Source organism: Gossypium hirsutum, chromosome D12 (assembly GCF_007990345.1).
Source record: "Gossypium hirsutum isolate 1008001.06 chromosome D12, Gossypium_hirsutum_v2.1, whole genome shotgun sequence".
NCBI classification, from domain to species: domain Eukaryota; kingdom Viridiplantae; phylum Streptophyta; class Magnoliopsida; order Malvales; family Malvaceae; genus Gossypium; species Gossypium hirsutum.
In genome coordinates this window covers 39858691-39882840 of record NC_053448.1, presented here as the reverse complement: position 1 = coordinate 39882840, position 24150 = coordinate 39858691, and the positions used below count along the sequence as shown (strand labels likewise).

General features: G+C 32.9%; 4 protein-coding genes across 5 annotated transcripts; 2 read left to right on the top strand and 2 right to left on the bottom strand.

Annotated features, from left to right (window-relative positions):
- The first annotated feature begins 1638 nt into the window (after window positions 1–1638).
- On the top strand, window positions 1639–2139 carry LOC107947497 (kiwellin-1). The gene has a single exon (XM_016882136.2). The coding sequence runs from the start codon at window positions 1639–1641 to the stop codon at window positions 2137–2139; it is 501 nt and encodes a 166-aa protein (XP_016737625.2).
- A 599-nt stretch (window positions 2140–2738) lies between these two features.
- Window positions 2739–3915, top strand: LOC107947496 (hevamine-A). The gene has a single exon (XM_016882135.2). The coding sequence runs from the start codon at window positions 2929–2931 to the stop codon at window positions 3823–3825; it is 897 nt and encodes a 298-aa protein (XP_016737624.1). The 5' UTR covers window positions 2739–2928; the 3' UTR covers window positions 3826–3915.
- Window positions 3916–5083: 1168 nt separating this feature from the next.
- Window positions 5084–11498, bottom strand: LOC107942269 (O-glucosyltransferase rumi homolog). Of its 2 annotated transcripts, XM_016875901.2 has the most exons (7): window positions 11358–11498; window positions 10886–11115; window positions 9228–9781; window positions 7807–7999; window positions 7465–7529; window positions 6375–6585; window positions 5084–5581 (listed from the first exon to the last, which is right to left on the bottom strand). In XM_016875901.2, the coding sequence occupies exons 2-7, from the start codon at window positions 11057–11059 to the stop codon at window positions 5216–5218; spliced, it is 1563 nt and encodes a 520-aa protein (XP_016731390.2). In that variant the 5' UTR covers window positions 11060–11115; window positions 11358–11498; the 3' UTR covers window positions 5084–5215. The 2 variants fall into 2 exon arrangements, with proteins under 2 accessions (XP_016731390.2, XP_040962622.1); XM_041106688.1 differs by lacking the exon at window positions 11358–11498 and having other exon boundaries at window positions 6375–6471; window positions 10886–11260.
- A 5223-nt stretch (window positions 11499–16721) lies between these two features.
- Window positions 16722–17585, bottom strand: LOC107942250 (uncharacterized). The gene is made up of 2 exons (XM_016875879.1): window positions 17238–17585; window positions 16722–17084 (listed from the first exon to the last, which is right to left on the bottom strand). The coding sequence occupies exons 1-2, from the start codon at window positions 17583–17585 to the stop codon at window positions 16722–16724; spliced, it is 711 nt and encodes a 236-aa protein (XP_016731368.1).
- Between the last annotated feature and the right edge of the window lie 6565 nt (window positions 17586–24150).

Genomic DNA, 24150 nt, shown 5'->3' with positions numbered 1-24150 from the left:
TGTCATTTTTCCAATTTGATCCGACCCCAAGGAGCCCAATCTTCCAAAAACCGGTCCGATTCTCAGTTACCGGTCCAACCCGACTTTCCACAATTCAAATGACTTTTTGATATTGCTTGGACCGGTTCCTAATTTGGCTAGCTGGTCCAATCCAATTTTCAAAACCTTGCTTATATGTATGGGAAACAAAATAACAAATCCCCCTCCAAAAAGGTAGATCAATAAATGCTTCCTAAGTGTTTCTCAAAATCAAATTAGTAATAATTTCAAATCAAGTTTCATATCCTAGTAGAACATTCAAAACTGATATTAGTAAGGCTTATGAAATCGACTCTGATGTCATTCTTTTAGCCTAAAAAAATACCAAACACACCACAATTTTTTTTCAAACTCAATTCATATTTTTAATTCAATTAAATTATTTTCAAAACCCAAATTATAAATTCAAATTATATTATGATTTTTTATTTTCTTAAAACAAAAAGGCTAAATCAAGAAACATAAGAGGTAAAAAAAAGAGAACCAATAATTTTGCTTAATGTTTTTATTTTTTTTTCTATATTTATTTCAAGAATGGATAATTGATATTTCTGTACAAACAATACAGAAAGAAAATCTGGAGGGGCTAAAAACAATTTTCCCTCATTTTCTCTTACTTTACCTATTTTTAAAACTTTTATCTATTTTAATTTTTAGAATTTTCTAAATTTTTTAAAATGATTTTCATTTTTTTATCATTTTATATATAATCAAAGGTCAAATTGAAAGAAAGTATAAAAGTTGGGACTAAAATTATTATTATACTAACTAAAAAAATTTCAAAACATCGGATGATAAAAAGTTAATTTCAAAAAATTTAGTGATTAAATTATAACTTCGATAAATCTAGTTTACAAATATAAATGAAACTAAATGATGAAATGGCACATGAATTAGTGTTCAACAAAAAGTCTTAGGCATTGCCATTTAAATTGGCTTATATTGCTTGCCTCAAATCAACCGTAGTCATTAAAATATTGACACTGTATAGCATACCGTGACCCTACGTTCTCACCTGCAAAATTTCACAATATTTGTCAAACGACAATCTCCCATTTCTCTACAAAATGTTGGACCTTCACCGCGTTTAGAATTATACATATCTAGAACTATTCATAGCTTCTCTTCAACTCATAAATAGAATGATAATACGCTTCAACGCACTCAAACTCATATCTTCCTGTATTGAAAACAATGTTTGTGCTAATTGAGTTAATATTCAATTGACAATTAGAATTCGTAAATTTAACTTTTAATATTTTAGACACGTAAATCTCAATGTATATTTTAGCGTAATGCATTTCTATTTGTTTAAAGATGCTTACGGCTCTCAACTGAGATGCCCGATTTCCCAACATATACTTTAACTTGATTCCAGCCTTGTAAAATGCGGCAAAATTTAACCTTTTGTGACACATTGTGCATCTTCTTACGATACTTTTGATAAAATTATGGCTATATAAACCCACCATTTTCATGTTCTTTGCACTAAGAAATAGTATAATTACAAGGATTAGTTAACAAAAGTATATGAGTATGAAGGGTTTTCCCACTATTTTTCTTTTTATTTGCTTTGTTTTGGTTATTACAAATTGTTTCATGGTGGAAGCAGATACATGCAAACCCAGCGGTAAGCTTAGAGGGAAAAAGCCTCCTCCAGGTAAATGTAACAAAGGCCATGATTCTGATTGTTGCCAAGAAGGCAAGTTTTATAACACGTATACATGTTCCCCGCCGGTTTCAAGTCATACCAAGGCAACCCTAACTCTCAACGGATTCGGTCCGAAGGAGGATGGTGGCGGTCCATGTGAATGCGACAACAACTATCATAAAGATTCAGAACTGATCGTGGCGCTTTCGACGGGGTGGTTCAACAAGAAAAAACGGTGTATGAATTATATTAACATTCACGGTAATGGAAAAACTGTTAAAGCTAAGGTAGTCGATGAATGTGACTCCACGATGGGGTGTGATGAAGATCACGATTACCAGCCTCCGTGTGCCAACAACATCGTCGATGCCTCGGATGCAGTTTGGGATGCCTTAGGAGTGTACGGAGATAAACGTGGCGAAATGGAGATATACTGGTATGATGCTTGATTATATTTTCCCGCCTCTCCGTATTTGCCTTTGTTTCAAGCAAGGGTTGTGGTTCTTTACTCTTTAGCTATATGATATTTGGTCCTTAATTATATCTAAGGCCTAAAATAAAGTTTTAATTTTAACTATTTGGTCCTTAATATAGGACCTTGTCCCCTTGTTTAAATGGGCTAATTCTATTTATGCGCTATTAAAATACAATACTTTAATTTAGTTCATTTTAACCATTTGTATGAAAATTTTTATCTTTTGTCCTTTCTAAAATTTTAATTATTCAATTTAAATCATTTTAGGACCAAATTTTTAATTTGACCCTCAAATTTTTTAAATTTTATCTTAACGGTACAATATAAAATTCCTAACTTCACTCTTTAGAAGTAAATTTGATAAACTAAGTAAATTATATATTAGATTATTATTTGATAATTTTTTGTAGGGCCTGGCCTTGCTTATCATTGGGTTCTTTTTGTTTTCTTGTCAACTTTCCTTGTATAACGAGCCTAAGGAATCATTTGATAAAAATAAATAAATGGCATATGAATTAGTGTTCAACAAAAAGTCTTAGGCATTGCCATTTAAATTGGCTTATATTGCTTGCCTCAAATCAACCGTAGTCATTAAAATATTGACACTGTATAGCATACTGTTGACGCTACGTTCTCACCTGCTAAATTTCACAATATTTGTCAAACGACAACCTCCCATTTCTGTGCTATAAAATGTTGGACCTTCACCACCATTGTTTCAACACACAAACAACTCCATCCTGTAATAAACTAGCCTAACGACATGGCATTCAAGCTTAAAGTATCAGCTCCATTCATCTGCATGATGGTTTTGGTGCTAGCAACTGGTTCCAATGGTGGTGGGATTTCCATCTATTGGGGCCAAAATGGCAACGAAGGCACCCTAGCAGACACTTGCGCTACGGGGAATTATGAATACGTGAATATAGCCTTCTTGGCAACATTTGGAAATGGCCAAACTCCAATGATAAACCTCGCCGGTCATTGCGATCCTTATAGCAATTGTTGTACTGGGTTAAGTTCCGATATTAAATCGTGTCAAGCCAAAGGTGTTAAACTGATTCTTTCTATAGGTGGAGGCGCCGGTAGTTACTCCCTTGCTTCGTCAGATGACGCTAGGCAAGTCGCAACGTATCTTTGGAACAATTTCTTAGGGGGAACATCGTCGTCTCGACCGCTTGGACCGGCTATCCTTGATGGAATTGACTTTGACATCGAGGGAGGTACTGGTGAATACTGGGACGAGCTCGCAAAGTACCTTTCTGGATATAGTAAGAAAGGCAAGAAAGTGTACTTAACGGCGGCTCCTCAATGCCCGTTCCCTGATGCATGGATCGGAAATGCATTGAAAACAGGTCTATTTGATTACGTTTGGGTCCAATTCTATAACAACCCTCCTTGTCAATACTCATCGGCCGATATTGCCAACCTTGAAGATGCATGGAAGCAATGGACATCGGATATTCCGGCGACGAATATTTTTCTTGGACTACCTGCAGCTCCGGATGCAGCGGGTAGCGGTTTCATCCCTGTAAATGATCTAACATCGAAGGTTCTCCCTGCCATAAAGAATTCCTCCAAGTATGGTGGTGTTATGCTTTGGTCCAAGTATTATGATGATCAAAGTGGATATAGCTCTTCCATCAAGAGCCATGTCTAAGATTTATAATTTATATATAATCAATATCTGTCTATGTTATAAATATATGTTCTTTACGAATGTACTTTCAGTTATGTTGCTTGTCTTAAAATATGGTTTTGGTATCTTTTATATACTTAAATTTTGAATTTAATTTTTATATTTTAATTTAGAATAATTTCATGCTATATTTTTACAATTTTAATTAAAATACTAATGTATGTAGAGTTTTTTTTTCAATACATCCAACAACAAAAATTTGTTAGCATGATGAATTATGATTGTTTTCGATAAAAAAAATACATTATTATTTAATTAGAATAGTTAATAATGTGAATTATTTGGATTAAATAATAATGTTATAAAATTAAAGAATTAAATTATTTTAAATTACAGCATAAAGATATAACATAGTAAAGGGAATCAGAATCAAAATTATATCATTTTATATCTGCATCAAATGACAACCTAAGCATTGAGTTTTTCTTTTTCTTTTTGGTATTCTTTATATCCGTTTTACGGTCTATATTTGAGATTTGTGACTGCTGCTCTTATAATGTTGTCTTTAAAGCTTGAGTTTATATCTCCTCTAAAAAATAGAGCATGCCTAACTATTGCATCCAAATTTATTGTAAACTTCTTTTATCTTTACTAAGAATTATCAACCACTATTTTAATATATATATATATATATATGTAAGCTACTTTATCCATTGGCTACGGGGAGACCTTGCCTTCTAAGACATGGAGGGTTAAACTACAGTCCAAATTTCTTTTTTAAAGCTTGCAAATGAAAATACAATACAATCATAATTATAAATATATTAATGTAATTTTAAAGTAAAATCAAATCAATATTAAGTAGAAATAAATTAAGAATCGAATTAAATTTACTTAACTAAAATTTACACATTATAACAATACGAGATCCACAACTGGAAATTATAACAATTATGTATGATAAAACTCTAATTTATCAATATGACCAATACACACATGTTTATAGTTTAATTTATATGTTTTGAAAATTCGTCACATAATATTTGAATTGACATTTAACGCCTAAATTGAAGACTATGCTAATTGATATAACACCAATACTTTAAAAACTCAATTAGTACGTGCTATTTAGCAATCAATTTAGAATATGTGCGATAATTTAAAGCGCTTCAAATAATGCACCGTTTATAAATTAATAGACTTAAAATCCGTACATTCATCTCATGATTTTTTTTTTATCATAATCGTATTTAAAGCATTACTTATATCACCTTTGAAATCTATCTTGTATTTAATCTAATTTGGACAATTCCATAATGATTAACTTAATCGACTGTATTACTACATTAATTATCAACTAATTAACAATGTGAATGAAAAGTAACCAAAAAAAAAAGAGAGAGAGAGGTGTCTATTGATTGGTATCATTTAGCTTATTCCAATATGCATTCCCCCAATTCTCCACTTGCTTATCTATGTTGTCTATTTTGTCCATTGAAGCTTGAATAGCTTGAGGTTCATATGGAGGAGGCAACTCACATGGAGGCTTATTGCTTGGTGACTTCACCAAGGATTGAAACAAGAACTCCTTCCATACACCTTTTTGCTTGCACGCCGTTGATTCGACACATATCCTTCGAGCTTTCGAAGGTACCGTCGGTTTGTACTTCAATAGCTTTGAGTATTCGTTCAACAAGTGAAACATGTAATCGTATACGTTCCGCATCGTTAGAATCTCTTCGATGAATTTGCTCCCTGCCTTCCCTATGTCCTGTGCCTGCAAGTTCATGGAGTGAAAGTCAAATTATTGTTGTTCATATTTTCCTATCAATTGGGCGGTCGATGTTGGTTTTGGATTCATCAATCTAAATAGATCCAATTTGGGTAAGTTCACAGAGTGAAGATTGATATTTTCTTTCATATAGACCTAATAATAGAGCAATTTGAATTGCTTTTGGATTGCATCAATTTGGACATAGTCAATTTGAGTTTAATTTTTTTTTTTCATTTTGGTTTTAATTATTTTGGATTAGTTAATCAGGTTTTTCAAATCAATTATCTAGCTTCAATCAATAAATATTGGGTTTTGTGGTAAAAGAAAGCATATTTAAATCTGGGAGACAACCGTGCTAGGAGGGGCAGCCACAAACCTTAAACATGAACCATAAAACAGACATAGAATATATAAAATTAAATTAAATTTAAAAAAAACAAATTTATGGATTTAGGTCATTTCAAGTTTAGATTTTTTTTTATTCAAATTTGACAGATTTAAATTGTTGACTTTTTAAAATTAAATTTAGTACAATCATATTGGAATTCAAGCTAGAATATGTAGCATTACTTCTAGCTATCCAAAAACACTTTTTACACAAAATGTTTTTACCTTCCAAAAATGCTTTTCGAGTCAAACGAAGAAATTAGTTTCGAAATGTTTTTCAAAAGCATTGATCAAGAAAAGCACTTCGCAACCGCAATAACAAGAATTGCGTCTTCAAGCTTGAGTTAGAATTAACAAGTCTATATACATACAAAAATAACAAATTAATCATGATGGTTTGATTAAGTACCTGTTGAGTGTGATTATTGCCCCATTCAACGGCGAACTTAAGGTCTCTGCATTTGTCTTGGCGGCGTATGGGCCAATAATGCTGCATTGGCACCATGCTTCTCGAGAAAAAATCAAAGTATCGGGGCTTTATCATCAATGTCATGCTATCACATGCTAGTATGTATTTCTTACTTACGGACCATGTTGATCCTTCTATATAAATCTTGTATCTTTCCATCATACAACAACAACAACAAATCAAGTTAATTACACTATACAGATTGGATTTTAAATTAGTCTTCGAACTTTAAAACGTTCTAATTGATTTCTCAAAGAATACAATCGTATCAATTATATTTTTTCATTAGTCTAATCGTTAGTTTGGACATTAAATGTAAGCTTGAATACGTAAATTAAATTATAAACACGTATATACTTACTGCATGAAGGCCCTTGTACTAGAAGACAAATTGCATTTTGCCCCATCCAATCAAAAAATGGGCAAATTAATCCTTATACATTGGATCAAAGAGCAAATAGGTCCTTTTTGTTAAAAAATTCATCTATTTCTACTATTAAAAAAGTTGGTCCCTATACATCACTATAAGGTACACGTGGTACGCTACGTGTAATTGTCTGGTTATTTTGTCAAACACGCCAATTTTTAACAGTAGAAATGGATGAATTTTTTAATAGAAAGGACCAATATGCTCTTTGGTCTAACGCCTATTTTCTAGTAAAGGTGGCAAAATGCAATTTGACTCCTAGTACAGGGGTCTCCATGGTGGTTTTACCTAATGTGTTAAAAATGACATTGTCTTTTTTTCTTCTAGATCAAAGTTGTTCATGCAATAGGTATACATGTATTTAAATTTTGATCCATGTGTTTAAAATATGCTCCATGTTAGATCTGACCTAGCCATTTAACGTCCAAGCCAACTTTAGGCTAATAGAAAGAACTAAGTAATACGATATTAATATTTTGAGAACTCAAGTAGAATATTTTTAAAGTTCAAGAATAAATTTAGAATTTGAGCTATTAGTTGAGGATGTTTGGTGCAATAAACCCAAATTTCATGAGGAAGAAAAGAAAAGCTTGGCATATATACCTGTAGGTGCATTGATCTTCCAATTTAGAATTATTGAACCCTTCATCAACTACTTTACTCCAATTCTGAAATTCAAAACAAATAAATAATAGTTACAAAAACCCATTTCAACAAATCTATTATATGTCCCCCAAACTATGGTTCAATATCTAAACTGGTCCCCCCAAACTTCAAAAACATTTCAATTAAGTCATCAAAGTATCAGTATCACATCACTCAAGTCTTTCCATCAACTTAGCCATCAACTTGTCTGTTAAATGACAACTCAGATACTTTAATAACTCAATTAAAACGTTTTGAAGCTTGAGAATCAATCTGATTTTGAGAAAATTAATCAATTACCTTGTAATAGAGTCGAACATTCCAGTCATATTGATCTGAAAGGTTACATTTCATTAGGTCAAGCCTATTTTTAGCAACGTGAGGGTTACCCTTCCAAAAGGCATAAGGTTCCCTTTGTTCCCACTTGGTCCTCTTTCTCCCTTTCTTTATTGCCCTCAACATGTCCTCCCATGGCATTATATTAACTTCAGCCCTGCTAGAACAAAGTGGGTTAGCTGTTTAAATTTATTAGCAATTTTGTTACCGGGTTAATTCTACCCAACGTCCTTGAACTAATGTTTAGATTTTAAATTGGTCTGAATTATAAAGCGTTCTGATTGAGTCCTTAGAACATTAATGTTGAATAAATCAAGTTCTTCTCTCTAAACTTAGTTATTAAATGTTAGTTTAGATACGATGTGAAGCATTTTTTAAAATTCACGTGGATCAAACTGGAAACACGTGTAATTATTGTATAAACAGTTTAGATTTGATGTATTAAAAAAATAGATTTTTTACCACATCAAATCATAGCAATTCATATGGTAGGTATACATGTGTTTAAAATTTGACCTATATGCTTTAAATATGCCAGGGCGGATGGTAATAGGAGTTAGGTGCCTTGGCCCTTCAAAATTTTTTGGAAAATTTCACTACTCCCTTGAAAATTTTTGAAATTTTTAAATAAATCCTAAAAGTTTTTGAAAATATCATTAGGCCTTCTTTTTTTTTGAAATTTCATTTAACCCCCATAAAATTTTGTAAATTCTAATCAAGATCTCAAAATATTTAAAATTTTAACTAAACCTTTTTTTTTTGAATTCTCGTTAAACCCTCTAGAATTTTTAAAAAATTTAACCAAGGCCCTCAAAACTTAATGCTAAGATCCATCACTAGCCCAAGCTAGTGGAAAAGTTGACGGAATGACCTAACTGATACGATAGTGATACTTTGAAACTCAATTAGAATGTTTAGAAATCCAAGACTGGTTTAAAATTAGGACACTATAGTTTGAAGACATTCAGTGCAATTAACTATTTGTTGTTAGTAATATGTGTAGTAGAAAGGGCTAATATAACTTTTAGTCCTAGAACTTGGCAATTAAGTCTACTTTGGTACCTATACTTGCCAAAATAAACCTAACTGCCAAGTTCAGATACTAAAAGTTATATTAACCCGTATTAATCCTTGAACTTGGAAATATGTCATGTTTGGTACATAAACTTAGCAATTAAGGTCCATTTTGATCTTGAACTTAAATTCCATCAAAATTTGATGATATGTGCCACATCAAACTTTTACGTTGTCAAGTTCAGGAACCAAAACAAACCTAATTCCCAAGTTCAAATACCAAAGTGAATCAGAAAAAGTATAGGTACCAAAATAAACCTAACTGCCAAGTTCAAGGACTAAAAATATATTAACCCATAATAGAATTTTACCATCCCCAGAAGGTCCAATCAGGGAAGACAATGTCCAAATTTTCCTCGGATCCACAATAATGAAACAACGGCGGTGCTAATGTAGAATTAGGACCTTGGTAATCACTTCTCATGATCTTCGTCTCATCTCCACTGTAGAACAATAGGTCCAAATCTGGTACTTTACCAGGGTACAACCTTAAAAGTTGCAAAATGCCCCATTTGGTAAACACATCCCTTGTTTGATATGGTCTGGTATATTTTTCAACATAAACATTGCCCCCAACAATGACAAGTCTAAAATGTGCACTTGCCTTTCCCCTTTCAATCATGTCTTCGGTAATGCCTGATGTTTTCCACTGTTGTAAATCTTGGTGGATCCATCGGAAATAGTCCGAGCAAGTCTCGGTTGATGATTCGTCGGGTTCAAAGACCGACGGGTACTTGTTCGGGCATTTTTTTCCTTGCAAAGCTGCGACGGAGCAATTGAGAGGGAATTCAACCCTTTCGTGGTGCTTTTTGGTACTTCTTGTGGTGAAACTCATATGGGCTAATGGAGAACCTTGTATGATAGGCTTGGGGAGAAAAAACAAAGAAAAAGTGATGCATTAATCTTCTTGTAGTTTAAGTGTAAATTTTGATCCGAACCCAAAATTCAACTCAACTTGATTTGATCATAAAAAATTAACACCCTCAAAATAAATAGACTTAAACCTAAAATGACCCAAAACTCAAAATGACTTGAAAAATAATCCTAAACAACGGGGAAATCAAGGGCCTTAGCTTCTTTTTAACTCGTCCCAAAACAAATATTATTCAAATTAAGTTTTTTAGCTCTTGAATAAATGAAAAAAATTGCATTTTTGGACCCTTCAGGAAAACTAGTAATGCAATTTAAGCTTGTTTAACACAAAACTTTTAACTTTATCCACTCTAAAATTTTATAATTGTATGTCCCAAAAAATTTCTTAACTTTGCCCTGCCCTAAATGACTTGAACTTAAAATAAATAGAAATCAAAATTATCCAAGGCCATATTGTCTTCACTCAAACCTGAAAACCAAGCATGATCAACTTGAATTCAAATTAATCCAACTCGAATTATTTTTTTTAAAAGTTAAAACAATCCAAAACCGTTCGACTCAAACTTAAATAGCCTTTAACTTAAACTGGTCTAAACTCAAGACAACCTAAACCTAAAGTGATTTGAACTTGTAAAGACCTAAACTCGAATGAACTATATTCGAAATTGATCCAAACCCTAATGAAAAGAAAAATTCAAAATCCTAAATAACCTCAAACCAAATTTACCATATACAAAACCAACTCCATCAATTGATATCTTCTAATAACACAACTTACTTTAATCAATTAAAAAAAGATAATATAATTTTTGGCCCCTGAACTTGGCTACTAAATCTACTTTGGTACTTGTATTTTTTTTTTTTACTTTGGTACATGAACTTGGTAATTAGGTCTATTTTGGTATCTATACTTTTTTAGGTGAGAGTATCTGATACATCCTCTATTATAGTTCAGGAATCAAAATGAATCTAGTTATGGATCAAAAAAAGTATGGGTACCAAAGTGCACCTAGTTGCCAAGTTGAGGGGACAAAAATTATATTATCCCATTAAAAACTAAGCCAACAACAATGGTAAACAGGTTGGGAAAACTTACAATTTGCATCCAATTAAACAAGGCTGCAATAAGAACGAAGGAAAAGAGGAAAAGAAAAGCAGTTGTTGAGACCAATCCTTTGAAGCGTCCAAGGCCAACCTTGTGAATGCAACCAAGAATTACTTGATCACCGTATGGCCAAAACCCAGGAAATATTTTAGCATGTTCTCCCATGGAAAATTATGCTACTTTGTTCACAACACTTGAAGCTCCAATTGGGTCTTACACAGCTTGGTTCAATGAGCAAAATTGATCAAACTTAAAGAATCCAGTTAAATTATAATTAAAAAATAATGTTTCGGCAAAAATAATATATACATATAAAACTCAAATTCTTTCAGTTCATCAGATAATTTTTATAACTGATCTAAAAGAATTGAAGAAGATGAAATTATACGTAAAAAATCGTCAAATTTGAACATAATGTGATCTTGTTAATATACGAGAAAAAACTGAATCATAAAGAGCATACCCGTAGTTTATGCAGGAAATGTTTTTTAGCTGAGAAAGAATGGATTGGATGAGATAGGAAGCACCATGAAAATTCGAAGAAGATAGTGAAATTAGGCAGTGTTTTGATCCGTAGAAAGGAAAATTGTGAAGCTAATTCGAGTTTAGTCAAAATACTACGTGCAGTACGTAGCGGGATATTATGGGCTTTAGTATCTTAATTATTATAAATTTTGTTTTATATATATTATTAAGCATGTAAATTTTTTAAAATTTTAGAGGTCACATAAAAAAAATATCAATAACAACCCAGAACCTGATGATCTAATTATGGTTTTCCAGTATTAGACAAGTTAATTATTTAGCAATTTCTCTGGAATTATGAACTCAGAATTTGATGGTCTAATTATGATTTTAGTCCTTCTAATATGTTAATATCTTAGATTTAATTCTTTTATTTATAGGTTGAAATTGATAATATTGTTAATTGTTGTTGTCGAAACCCTTTTTTGGAGCTCGACTTTTTATTTTAAAATAAAAATAGAATCGCCACTAATCATTTTTATTAGGTGTGATCGGATCACCTTGTTATTTGATTATTTTAATAAAAGGTTAGATTTACTAAAACGAGATTTTCAGTCTACAAAATCCAGAAAGTGGGTTCGGGAGTCGGTTATGCATGAGGAAGGATTAGCACACTCATAACGCCCAAAATTGGTACCTAGTTGATTGCTTGATATCTTAGTGTCGAGAATTGAGAATTCAAAGAAAATTTAAAGTACGATCCCATTTTTCTGCACGATGTTATTTAATTAAAATATTGCTAACTAAATTAAATTTTATGAAAAAGCCTTCTTATTTCAAGTTAATCGAGAAGAAAAGATCATGCCCCGTAAGTTAGGGCACGAGGTCTCAAATCCTCGAAAATAAAGAATAATCATCATTTAATTATTACCTAAGTCCTACATGTCTTGAATTTTAAATAGGATGTTTGGTTATTTCGGTTCTAGGAAGAGGTCATACTCCATAAGTTAGGAGCACAACTCCTCGAATTCTGAAAATAATGAACATTACCTCGGTTTCAATTATTATTATTTTTATGTACTTACGCCAAAAAACGGATGAGTGTATGTTGCATAATTTACAATGTACGATGATGGCAAAATTATGGTATTAACAAAATAACAACATAAATAACGGAATAAAATGACAATACTATAGTGAATACAATAATAAGAAATAATAATAACAATAATAATATTCAATTAATAATACTATATGATAGTAATGATAATACTATAATTACATAAAATATTGACATTTGAGCAAAATTAAAAAAAATATTAATTAGCAATGATAATTACTTAATAATATTAATAGTATCAATGATTAAAAATAAAATACCAAAATAAAACAATCGGGAAATTGATAGGCAAAAACGTAAATTATGCAACTTAAAGGTTGACAATTAAAAAACAGCAAGTATAGGGACTTAATTAAATGAACAGGGGACTAAATTGAAAATGCAATAAAATTTAAAGTATAAATAAATAAGAACAGAAAATAAAAGGGTTAAATTAAGATAAAATAAAAATACAGGGACCAAAAGCGCAAATAACCCCAACCCCAGTACACGTGTCACTCCCCAGAGGGTCAATAGCCTGGGGACCACAATGAAAACAAATTAAAATTAAATTGCATAATTTTAAAAAGAAGAAAAAATAAAATCAGGACCACATTGAAAAGTGCCTAAAGGCGGAAGGATCTGGGCAGCAGTTTGACCCCTCCTTCAAAAAACATGTGGATCCTATGATATTCGGGTCGAGCGTTCGAGTCGCGTCAAAACAACGTCGTTTTGGGGCTTCTGAAGCCAAGCCAAAACGACGTTGTTTCATTAAACCTATATAAGTTAAAAAAATATTTTAAAAAATCATTTTAAAACCTGTTTCAAAAAATATATATTTCTTCCTTTCTTTTTTTTCTCTCAAGGCTCCCCTTCTCCGGCCACAAGGCCGTCGCATGTCCACCGCGGCCACTGGTCATCTGGGACAACGATCGCCGCCTCTAATGGCCGAAAAATATTTTAAAAATAACCTTTTGAAACCTTTCAATGCGTAGAACGTGATTCTAGGTTGAAAACCCCCTAAAAAGAATCAAACCTCCAAAAAAGAAGATGAAACCTTTCGGCTTCTTTCTCGTCCAGTGAGGCCCTAACAAACCTTAAGGGGGCTCGATGACCTTTTGAATCAGGGAGGCCACCCATGTCGACAGTGAGACGAAACGTTAGGTACAGCTCTAAACTTTTTGTTTTATTTTCTATTTTTTTGTTTTGAAAATAAAAAAATTTGAAATAAATAGACTACCTTTGTTTTTGAAATTTTGTTTATTTTTTGCATTTTTCTTTTTTTTTTCTTGTGTTACAATGGTTTCAGCTTTTATAACCAAATAGATTACATGATATTAGTTTTTTTTTTGCTTTCTCCTTTTTGTTTCTGCTATTCTTGCTTTTCTACTTTTGTGTTTCTGCTGTTCTCTGCTCTCTGTTCTTTGTTTTTTCTCTTTTTTTACAAGTTTTTCATGGCAAGAGGCTGAGTCAACGGCGGTGGAAAGGCACACCCTTTTCCATTTTGGTGAAATGGTGGCAGAAAAGGCAAACCTCAGGGCATGAGGACTTCGGGAGGTGTGCCCGCTGACGTGGCAAAGTGGAGGAGGGGCGGCGGCTGGTGAAGGATTAAGGGATTAGGGTTTTTTTCTGTTTAGGTTTAGATAGTGGGCTTTAGGCTTTTAATTTTTTTTGTATTGGGGCTTATAATATGGACTATTTAATGGACTTTTATTTTTTTATTGGGCCGAATGAAATTAGGCTTGTACAACTGCCCCTCTTTGTTCATTATCGTGTAACGAGAATAGAGCAAAGACTTTAAGGATGACCAATTTTGTCTGGTCTTGTCGAATCTCGACTTCTTTGGTGCTCCTCTTTTTCAAGTAGTCCGTTCTTTCAATCCATTGGTTACTCTAATCCATTATATCCACTTTGCTACAACTTTAGAAAGGCAGGATTTAGTGTCAAAGTTTCATCTTGCTCTATTTCAACTTCAAGGAGATAAGATTTGTTGTTGTAGTTTTATTCCAACCCACTGCAAGTTCAGAGGCATAGAAATTGTAGCTTTATCTTGCTCCACTGCAATTTCAGGGAGATAAGATTCATCATTATAGTTTCAATCTGACCAACTGCAACTTCAGGGGTATAGGATTTGTAGCTTTATCTTGCTCTACTGCAACTTTAGGGAGATAAGATTTGCCATTGTAGTTTCAATTCGACCCATTGTAACTTCAGGGGTATAGGACTTGTAGCTTCATCTTGCTCCACTGTAACTTTAGGGAGATAAGATTTGTCATTTGTAGTTTCAATCTGACCCACTACAACTTCAGGGGTATAGGATTTGTAGCTTTAGTTTGCTCTACTGTAATTTCAAGGAGATAAGATTCACCATTGTATTTTCATTCCTACCCACTACAACTTTAGGGGTATAGGAATTGTAGCTTCAATCCGACCCACTGCAACTTCAAGGGTATAAGATTTGTAGCTTCATCTTGTTCCACTGCAACTTCAAGGAGATAAGATTCACCATTGTAATTTTATTCTGACCCACGGTAACTTCAAGGGTATAGGAATTGTAGCTTCATCCGTTTCACTACAACTTCAGGAAGACCGAAATTAATGTTGTAGCTTTATCTTGCCCCACTACATCTTCGGGGAAATGAGAATTACTATTGCAACTTTGATCCGATCTACTGCACCTTAGGGATATAGGAGTTACTGTTTCACTGATTTGTTACACCGCTCTCTAGGAACAGGACCTGTAGAATTTATTTCATAGACTTATATTTTGCCAAGAAATTAGGATGTTATTATCAGAATGAATCAAATGCTCCTAACTAGATGTATATGAATGATATTTTTATGAATGCAAAATGTCATTTTCAAGAATGGTCCCCTTTTTAGTGCTTAGGTTAACATTGCTCGTCGTTCGTCAAGGTTCTATCACTGATGTGTTACAATGCCTTCTTGTTCAAGTCTGGTATCTTTGACAGGAAACCCGAAGAGGTAATCACAATCTGGACTATTCGTTCCAATATCTTTCCAACCTTCAAATTTGGTTAGTTCTAATTAGTGATCATATTTCAAGTCCCTGTACTATTTAGAAATCTTTTAAAGCAATATGCAGAAATCCTTTTGCTTTAATATTGTTAGTCCATCAATCGTTGTTTCAATGCAAAAATGCTTGAATAAGGTCATAACAATGGATAAGACTGAAACTTATTGGGGGTAAAGCTCTTAATGAAAAGATTAATCAAAGTGGCAAACATTACTAAAACATAAAGTGGGTAAAAATGAAGCCAAGTGCCCCGGGTATCTCAGTATAAGCTTCTTCGAGCAAACTTGTTGATGATCAATCTAAGCCTGATATGTGTTTAAGAAACCTAGAGTACCCTGTCGATACCCCAAGATGTAAAGTTTCTACTCTTTGTTACCTTTGAGGGGAAGCGACTATTACAAGCTTATTCTTTGGTCAAAATTTGAGCCGCCCTTTTCGAGTTTTCAACTCAAAACTCCTTTGGTTTCAAGACACCTTTTGTGGGTTTTTGCCTTGGCCTCTCTTTTTTTTTTAGGTGAAATACCTCTTGATTGAATCTGAATTCACAGGGTTGGGCAAATCTCTGTCATCCATCTTGGTTAAAATCAACGCTCCTCTAGAAAAGGTTTTCTTCACCACATAAGGTCATTCCCAATTCAACATCCATTTTCCTCTAAAGTCTTTTTGTATGGACAAGATCTTTTTCAACACCAGGTCCCCCTCATGGAATTCTCTGGGGCAAACCTTTTTATCATAAGCTCGCATCATTCATTTTTAGTACATTTGACCATGACAAACAGCTTTTAGCTTCTTCTCTTTGATCAAATTCAACTGATCATAATGAGATTGAATCCATTTTATTTTAACTAACTTTAACTCTGATAAAACTCGGAGAAAAGGAATCTCAACTTCGACATATGATCTCTTTCCTCAAGAATTTGCTAACTGTCAATTTCGTAACATTGGCATAAGAAGCGACCTCTACCTACTTGGTGAAGTAATCGACGACCACAAAGATGAATCGATGCCCATTGGAAGCTGTTGACGAGGCCGGCCCAATGATATCAATGCCCTATATAAAGAAAGGTCATGGAGAAGTCATAACATGAAGAGGCAAAGTAGGCACATGAATTTTATCTTCATAAATTTGGCATTTATGACACATCTTGGCATAATTGATACAATCCCTTTCCATGGAGGACCAATAATACTCGAATCTCATGATTTGCCTAGCCATTGTAAAAATGTTAGCATGTGTTCCGCAAAATACCCTCATGGACTTCTTCTAGGATTTTTTTGGCCTCAACAGTATTTATACACCTTAATAACACTTGATCGTTTCTTCTTTTGTATAGAACCTCCCCATCTAGGACATACTCATTGGCCATCCTTCTTATCGTCCTTTTATCATTCTTCGTTGCCTGCTCAGGGTATTCATGGTTCTTTACGTATTGCAATATGTCGTGGTACCAAGAGTGGTCATTCTTCTCTTCTTCCTCAATGTTGTAACAATGGGCCAGAGCCTTATAAATACTCATCTGGATAGATTTTACATCCTCTTGCTTGTTCACTTTAACCATGGAAGATAAGGTAGCCAAGGTGTTGGCCATCTGATTTTCATCTCATGAGAGGTAACAGAAGATGATGTCATCAAACTCCTTAATTAACTCAAGAACCAGCCTTTGATAATCGATCAACTTGGGATCTCTTGTCTCCTATTCACCTTTGAGTTGGTAGATCACTAGTGTAGAATCTCTATATACCTCCAGCACATTGATCTTGCGTTCTATAGCTGCACGAATACCCATGATGCATACTTCGTATTCTGTCATGTTATTTGTACAATCAAAGTCAAGTTTACTAGTGAAAGGATAATAATCTCCATCTAGGGATACTAGGACTACCCCAATTCCGTTACCTATGGCATTTGAGGCTCCGTCAAAATTTAGTTTCCAAGGATATTCTTCTAGAGCACGTTCTTCAGTGATTGCAACATACATCAAATCCTCATTTGGGAAATTAAAATTTAAAGTCTCGTAATCCTCTAGAGCTCTGCCAACTAGGAAATTCGCTATTGCACTCTCCTTTACTGCCTTTTGGTTTACATACATTATATCGGAGAGCAAAATTTACCATTGAGCCATTCTTTGAAATGAGCCAAGTCTTATGGTACAACATGTATTATCTCAACCTCTAGGTAGTCCAGATTAAGGCGCAGCACAACTTCTCAATCGACGAATATCTTGTCTCGCATACAGTAAACTTCTTGTTGAGGTAGTAGATTGCTCTTTCTTTTCTCCATCACTCATCATGTTGCCCAAGTACGTATCTCATAGAATTTTCAAATACTGCCAAGTACAGTATCATTGATTTATCTAGGTTATGTGGCATCAGCACTAGGGTATTGGACAAGTAATGTTTGACCTTGTCGAAGGTCTTCTGGCATTCCTTATCCTATACACCTGGGTCATGTTTCTTAAGGAGACAGAATATGGGGTCACACTTCTCAATTAGTTGTGAGATGAACCGGGCAATGTAATTTAATCTCCCTAAAATACCCCGAACCCTTTTTTGGGTACGCAGTGGTGGTAACTTCTGTACAACCTTGACTTTATCTGGGTCGATCTCGATCCCTTTCTCACTGACTACAAATCCTAACAGTTTACTCGATATGGCCCCGAAAGTGCATTTTGCTGGATTCAGTTTTAGTTGGAATTTTTTCAACCTCAAAAATAGTTTTCTCAATACTTTCACGTGCTCCTTTTCTGTTTGGGATTTTACAATCATATCATCGACATAAACCTCAATTTCTTTGTGCATCATATCATGAAACAAAGTTACCACGACTCTTTGATATGTTACTCCCGTATTTTTCAGTCTGAATGGCATCACTTTATAACAAAATGTTCCCCACATTGTCACGAATATGGTCTTCTCCATATCTTCAAGATGTATATTTATCTGGTTGTATCCGACGAAACCATCCATAAAGGAAAACAATAAATGACCTCCCGTGTTGTCCACTAGGATATCGATCTAAAGCAATGGGAAGTTGTCCTTCGGGCTGGCCTTGTTTAAACCCCTGTAATCTACATAAATTCGCACTTTCTCATCTTTCTTAGAGACGAGGACAATATTGGCTACCCACTCCGAATATTTGACCACTTGTAGGAAACTAGCGTTAAATTGTTTATTGACCTTTTCTTTCATTTTCAACAATACGTCTGGCCTCATCCTTCAAAGTTTCTGCTGAACTGGCTTACATTCTTCCTTTATGGGAAGCATGTGTACCACGATATCAGTACTTAGACCAGGCATGTCTTGATACGACTATGCAAAGACATCTTTAAATTCTTGAAGTAACTCAACGAGGTCTTGCCTTGTCTTTGTAGTGATGCAAGTTCCGATTTTTACTTCTTTCTTTTCTTGTTCATCCCCTAAGCTCACAATTTCCACTGACTCTTTGTGAGGTAGGATTTGTTTCTCATCTTACTCTACCATTCCTAAAAAATCAAGAGATAAGTTACAATCTCGATCATTTTCAAAGTCTTGAGGTTCTTCTAGACACATATCCTACTCAAAAGGAGACTTTGAGTCAGCAGCGGTGTCGCTCGTATCATTGGTATCCGGAGACCTATTATAGAAATAAAAGGAGACCCAAGGAACAAATAAATTTAAGAATGATTATCTGTGTGGTGTGAGTATGAATGAAGGAAAAAGTGAAGTGTTTGCCAAATGAGACATAAAAATGCATTATTTTCAATGACAAAAGAAATGATGGACATGTGTCTTTTTCATAAAAGGATTCCTATTGCTCCCAAGCTTAGAGCAATAGGTGTGTTCTGAATATTACTCTGAAATGGTCCTAAAAACTATAGGGTTTTCCTCTACAGTCCAGTTGTTCATAAAACTTCTGGGGATATAGAGACGAATTCTTGATAGGTTCTCTTCTTCATATCCCTCTTTAGAGGCACAAACATCTTTCCCTTCCTGAATCCACAATGTCTTCAAAAAATTCTAATTCCTTATTGACCATTAAACTCTATATTAGAGTTCTGAATTCGACGCATTTTTGGATTTCATTAAATTTATTGCATATAATAAAATGTAATGTTAATTAATGGGAAAAAACGCAAGCAAAAAGACATTGATTCTAGTTCAATTCCATTAGAGCAAATTTACAAGAAAACGAGTTTTTTTACATAAAATGGATACTTAAAGTTTATCAAGAAACCCCTTTTTCCATGATAAGCTCTCTATTTAGCAATTGAACACGAATCAACACCTTTCCTCTCAGATGAAAATGCAATGCAACCACAGCCAAAACAAAACGAAACACATCAGTGCATTTTGTATAAATCTTGAATACAAAGCAAAGAATAACAGTTAAAACATCTCTTCTTTGTAATCTATTTGGGTAACCGCTAAGGGTTTAACATGGTTCTTCCTAGGACTGGCTCTTAGGGTTTATTACATGCGGTTTGGTTCTAAAGTAAAGGTACCTGAATCGGCAGATTTCTTGATCCTCACTCATTATAGGCTCATACAGACCGAGTTCAGTTCAAAGGAATACATTTTCCTATGTCTATACGGAGGTAAAGATCTCACGAAGACATAGGTACAGATGTATCCCGAAAGCGATCCACTATCCTATACGGAGGTGAGGACCTCACGAAGAAATAGCTTCTCACTCCCACTTAAGAAGGGTAAAATAGAACGATTATGCCATGCAAAATGTGTGAAAACATACAAAAACGAATCTTTAAACCTCAACAAAAAAAATAAGACCATATGTTTAGATCATTGTGTATCCCGAGATTATTAACAAAGGCATTCACCAAAACAAAACACGAATAATGAAATGCAAGAAAGGGATCGCCAATTTTAAACCAAATTCTAGATTTTTTAAAAAGACCAAAAAGTAATCAACTTGCGGCTTGACTCTCTTATTTGTCTCCAGCAAAGGCACCAAGTTGTTGAAACCCTTTTTTGGAGCTTGACTTTTTATTTTCAAATAAAAATGGAGTCGCCACCAATCTTTTTTTATTAGTGTAATCGGATCACCTTGTTATTTGATCATTTTAATAAAATGTTAGATTTATTAAAACGATGATTTTCGATCTACAAAATCCAGGAAGTGGGTTTAGGAGTCGGTTACACATAAGGAAGGATTAACACCCTCATAACTCCCAAAATTGGTACCTAGTTGATTACTTGATATCTTAGTGTCGAGAATTGAAAATTTAAAGAAAATTTAAAGTACAATCCCATTTTTTTGCATAATGTTATTTAATTAAAATATCGCTAACTAAATTAAATTTTATGAAAAAGGCCTTCTTATTTCAAGTTAATCGAGAAGAAAAGATCATGCCCCGTAAGTTAGGGCACGAGGTCTCGAATCCTCGAAAACAAAGAATAATCATCATTTAATTATTACCTAAGTCCCACTTGTCTTAAATTTTAAATAGGATGTTTGGTTATTTCGGTTCTAGGAAGAGGTCATACTCCGTAAGTTAGGAGCACAACTCATCGAAAATCCTAAAAATAACGAACATTACTTCAGTTTTAACTATTATTATTTTTATGTACTTATGCCGAAAAACAGATGAGTGTATGTAGCATAATTTACAATGTACGATGATGGCAAAATTATGGTATTAACAAAATAACAACATAAATAATGGAATAAAATGACAATACTATAGTGAATACAATAATAAGAAATAATAATAACAATAATAATAATAATATTCAATTAATAATACTATATGATAATAATGATAATAATAGTGAAATAATATAAAAATGTATGATAATAATATAATTACATAAAATATTGATATTTGAGCAAATTTTAAAAAAAATATTAATTAGCAATGATAATTACTTAATAATATTAATAGTATCAATGACTAAAAATAAAAGACCGAAATAAAACAATTGGGAAATTCATAGGCAAAAACGTAAATTAAGCAACTTAAAGGGTGACAATTAAAAAAACAGCAAGTATAGGGACTTAATTAAATGAACAGGGGACTAAATCTAAAATGCAATAAAATTTAAAGTATAAATAAATAAGAACAGAAAATAAAAAGGTTAAATTAAGATAAAATAAAAATGCAGGGACCAAAAGGGCAAATAACCCCAACCCCAGTACACGTGTCACTCCCTAGAGGGTCAACAGCTTGGGGACCATAATGATTACAAATCAAAATTAAATTGCATAATTTTAAAAAGAAGAAAAAATAAAATCAGGACCACATTGAAAAGCGCCTAAAGGTAGAAGGACCTAGGCAGCAATTTGACCTCTCCTTCAAAAAAACACGCGGATCCTATGATATTCGGGTCGGGCGTTCGGGTCACGTCAAAACGACGTTGTTTTGGGGATTCTTAAGTCAAGCCAAAACGACGTCATTTCATTAAACCTATATAAGTTAAAAAATATTTTTTAAAAATAATTTTAAAACTTGTTTCAAAAAAAAATATTCCTTTCTTTTTTTTTCCTCAAGACTCCCCTCCTCCGACCACAAGGCCGTCGCACGTTTGTCGCAGCCACCGATTATCGGCGACAGTGACCACCACCTCCAATGGCCGAAAAATTTTAAAAAAAAAACCTTTTGAAACCTTTCAATGCGTAGAACGTGATTCTAGGGTGAAAACCCCCTAAAAAGAATCAAACCTCCAAAAAAGTTTATGAAACCCTTCGGTTTCTTTCTTGTCCGATGAGGCCCTCGACGAACCCTAAGGGGGCTCAGAAATGTCAGGTAAAGATCTAAACTTTTTCTTTCTATTTTTTAAACTTTTTTTTCTATTTTTTTCTTTTTTTAAAATAAAAAAAACAAAATAAATAAACTACCTTTGTTTTTTGAAATTTCGTTGTTTTCTTCTTCTTCTTTTCTTCTTTTTTTCTTGTGTTACAATGGTTTTGGCTTTTATGGCCAAATAGATTACATGATATTAGATTACAATGGTTTTGTTTTGGCTTTTATTCCTACTTTTCTACTTCTGTGTTTCTACTATTCTCTGCTCTCTGTTCTTTGTTATTCTTTTTTCTTTTTTTTACAGAATTTTCATGGCAAGGGGCTGAGTGAACGGCAGTGGAAAGGCACGGCCCTTGCCATTTTGGTGAAATGGTGGCAGAGGAGGCAATCCTCGAGGCGTGGGGATTTTGGGAGGCGTGCCGGCTAATGTGGCAAAGCAAAAGAGCGGCAGCGGTTGGTGAAGTCTTAAGGGATTAGGGTTTCTTTATGTTTAGGTTTAGATAGTGAGCTTTGGGCTTTAGGGTTTTTTAAGGCTTTTATTTTTTGTATTTGGGCTTATAATATGGACTTTTTAATAGACTTTTATTTTTTATTGGGCCAGATGAAATTGGGCTTTTACAGTTGTCATTAAAAGTAATTTTTTGAATTTTTAATTGGGTTAAAGTATCATAGAGGTATATATACTAGAAATCAGATTGTATTTTGTCTCTTTCAATGAAAAATGGGAAAATTAGCCCATGTAAGGGTCCGTTTGTTTACATGTTTACTAAAAATATTTTTCTGCATTTTCCTGTGTTTATTTCACAAAAGACAGATTGGTGAACGGAAAATAAATCTTTTTTTCCTATAAAATGATTTATCCTTTTTAAAAACATAAGTCACTTTTCGGAAAAGAGCTCCTCTGTATGTAATTTTATTTTTATATAAAAATTAACTTAAATCAAGCTTAATATTATTATATTGATAGTACATTTGATTTTTATTTTTAAAAGCATTTAAAATTATTAAAATATTAATATAAAATATTATATATTTCAATATTATTAAAAAACATATTTTATTATTTATATTTAGTCATATAATAAGTTACTAATATAATTTATTATTTAATAAATTATTTAATATTTTAATTTTATTTTAATAATAAATTTTAAAAACATTAATTTTAAATAATATTCTTCACATGTTATTGAAAATATTCTATATTAATATTTTAATAATAAATATTTTGTAGTATAAATATTAAAATATGTCATAAGTCTACACGTACTCTTCACGAATTTGCAATTTAGTCTTTGTACTTTTATTTTCAAGAATTTATTCTCTTTACTTTTCAGATGTGAAAATCAAGTCTAATTATTGATATTATTAATTTTTTTTGTCAATTTTGTTAATATCACATTTTTAAATAAAAAATACTCACTTGGTAGTCATGTAACTAAAAAATGACATTGTAATGAACCTGAATTTAGCAAAATATTTTTAATATATGCAAAAACAATGTAAAATATAAATTTATAGATATAAAATAAACTTAATTAGACAATTAAAAGATAAGAAAATCTCAAATGTATATTTGTTTCATTGAAAACAACTTTTATGAAATATTTTTAAGAAATCTATCAAACAATAAAAAATATTTTACACAGATTCATCCAAACACCAAAAAATATTGTAAGTCATTTTCTGGAAAATAAGAAAATATTAAATTTTTCAGGAAAGTAAGTCATTTTTCAGAAATCGTTTTCCGGAAATCATTTTCAATGAAACAAGCAGACCATAAGTTAGATAAAAAAATACAAATTAGTTCTTCTGTTAAAAATTTCATCCACTTCTACGATTAAAAATTAGTCCTGTACATCAACATGATGTACATGTAGCATGTTACCTATCACTGTCTGGTTGTTCTGCCAAC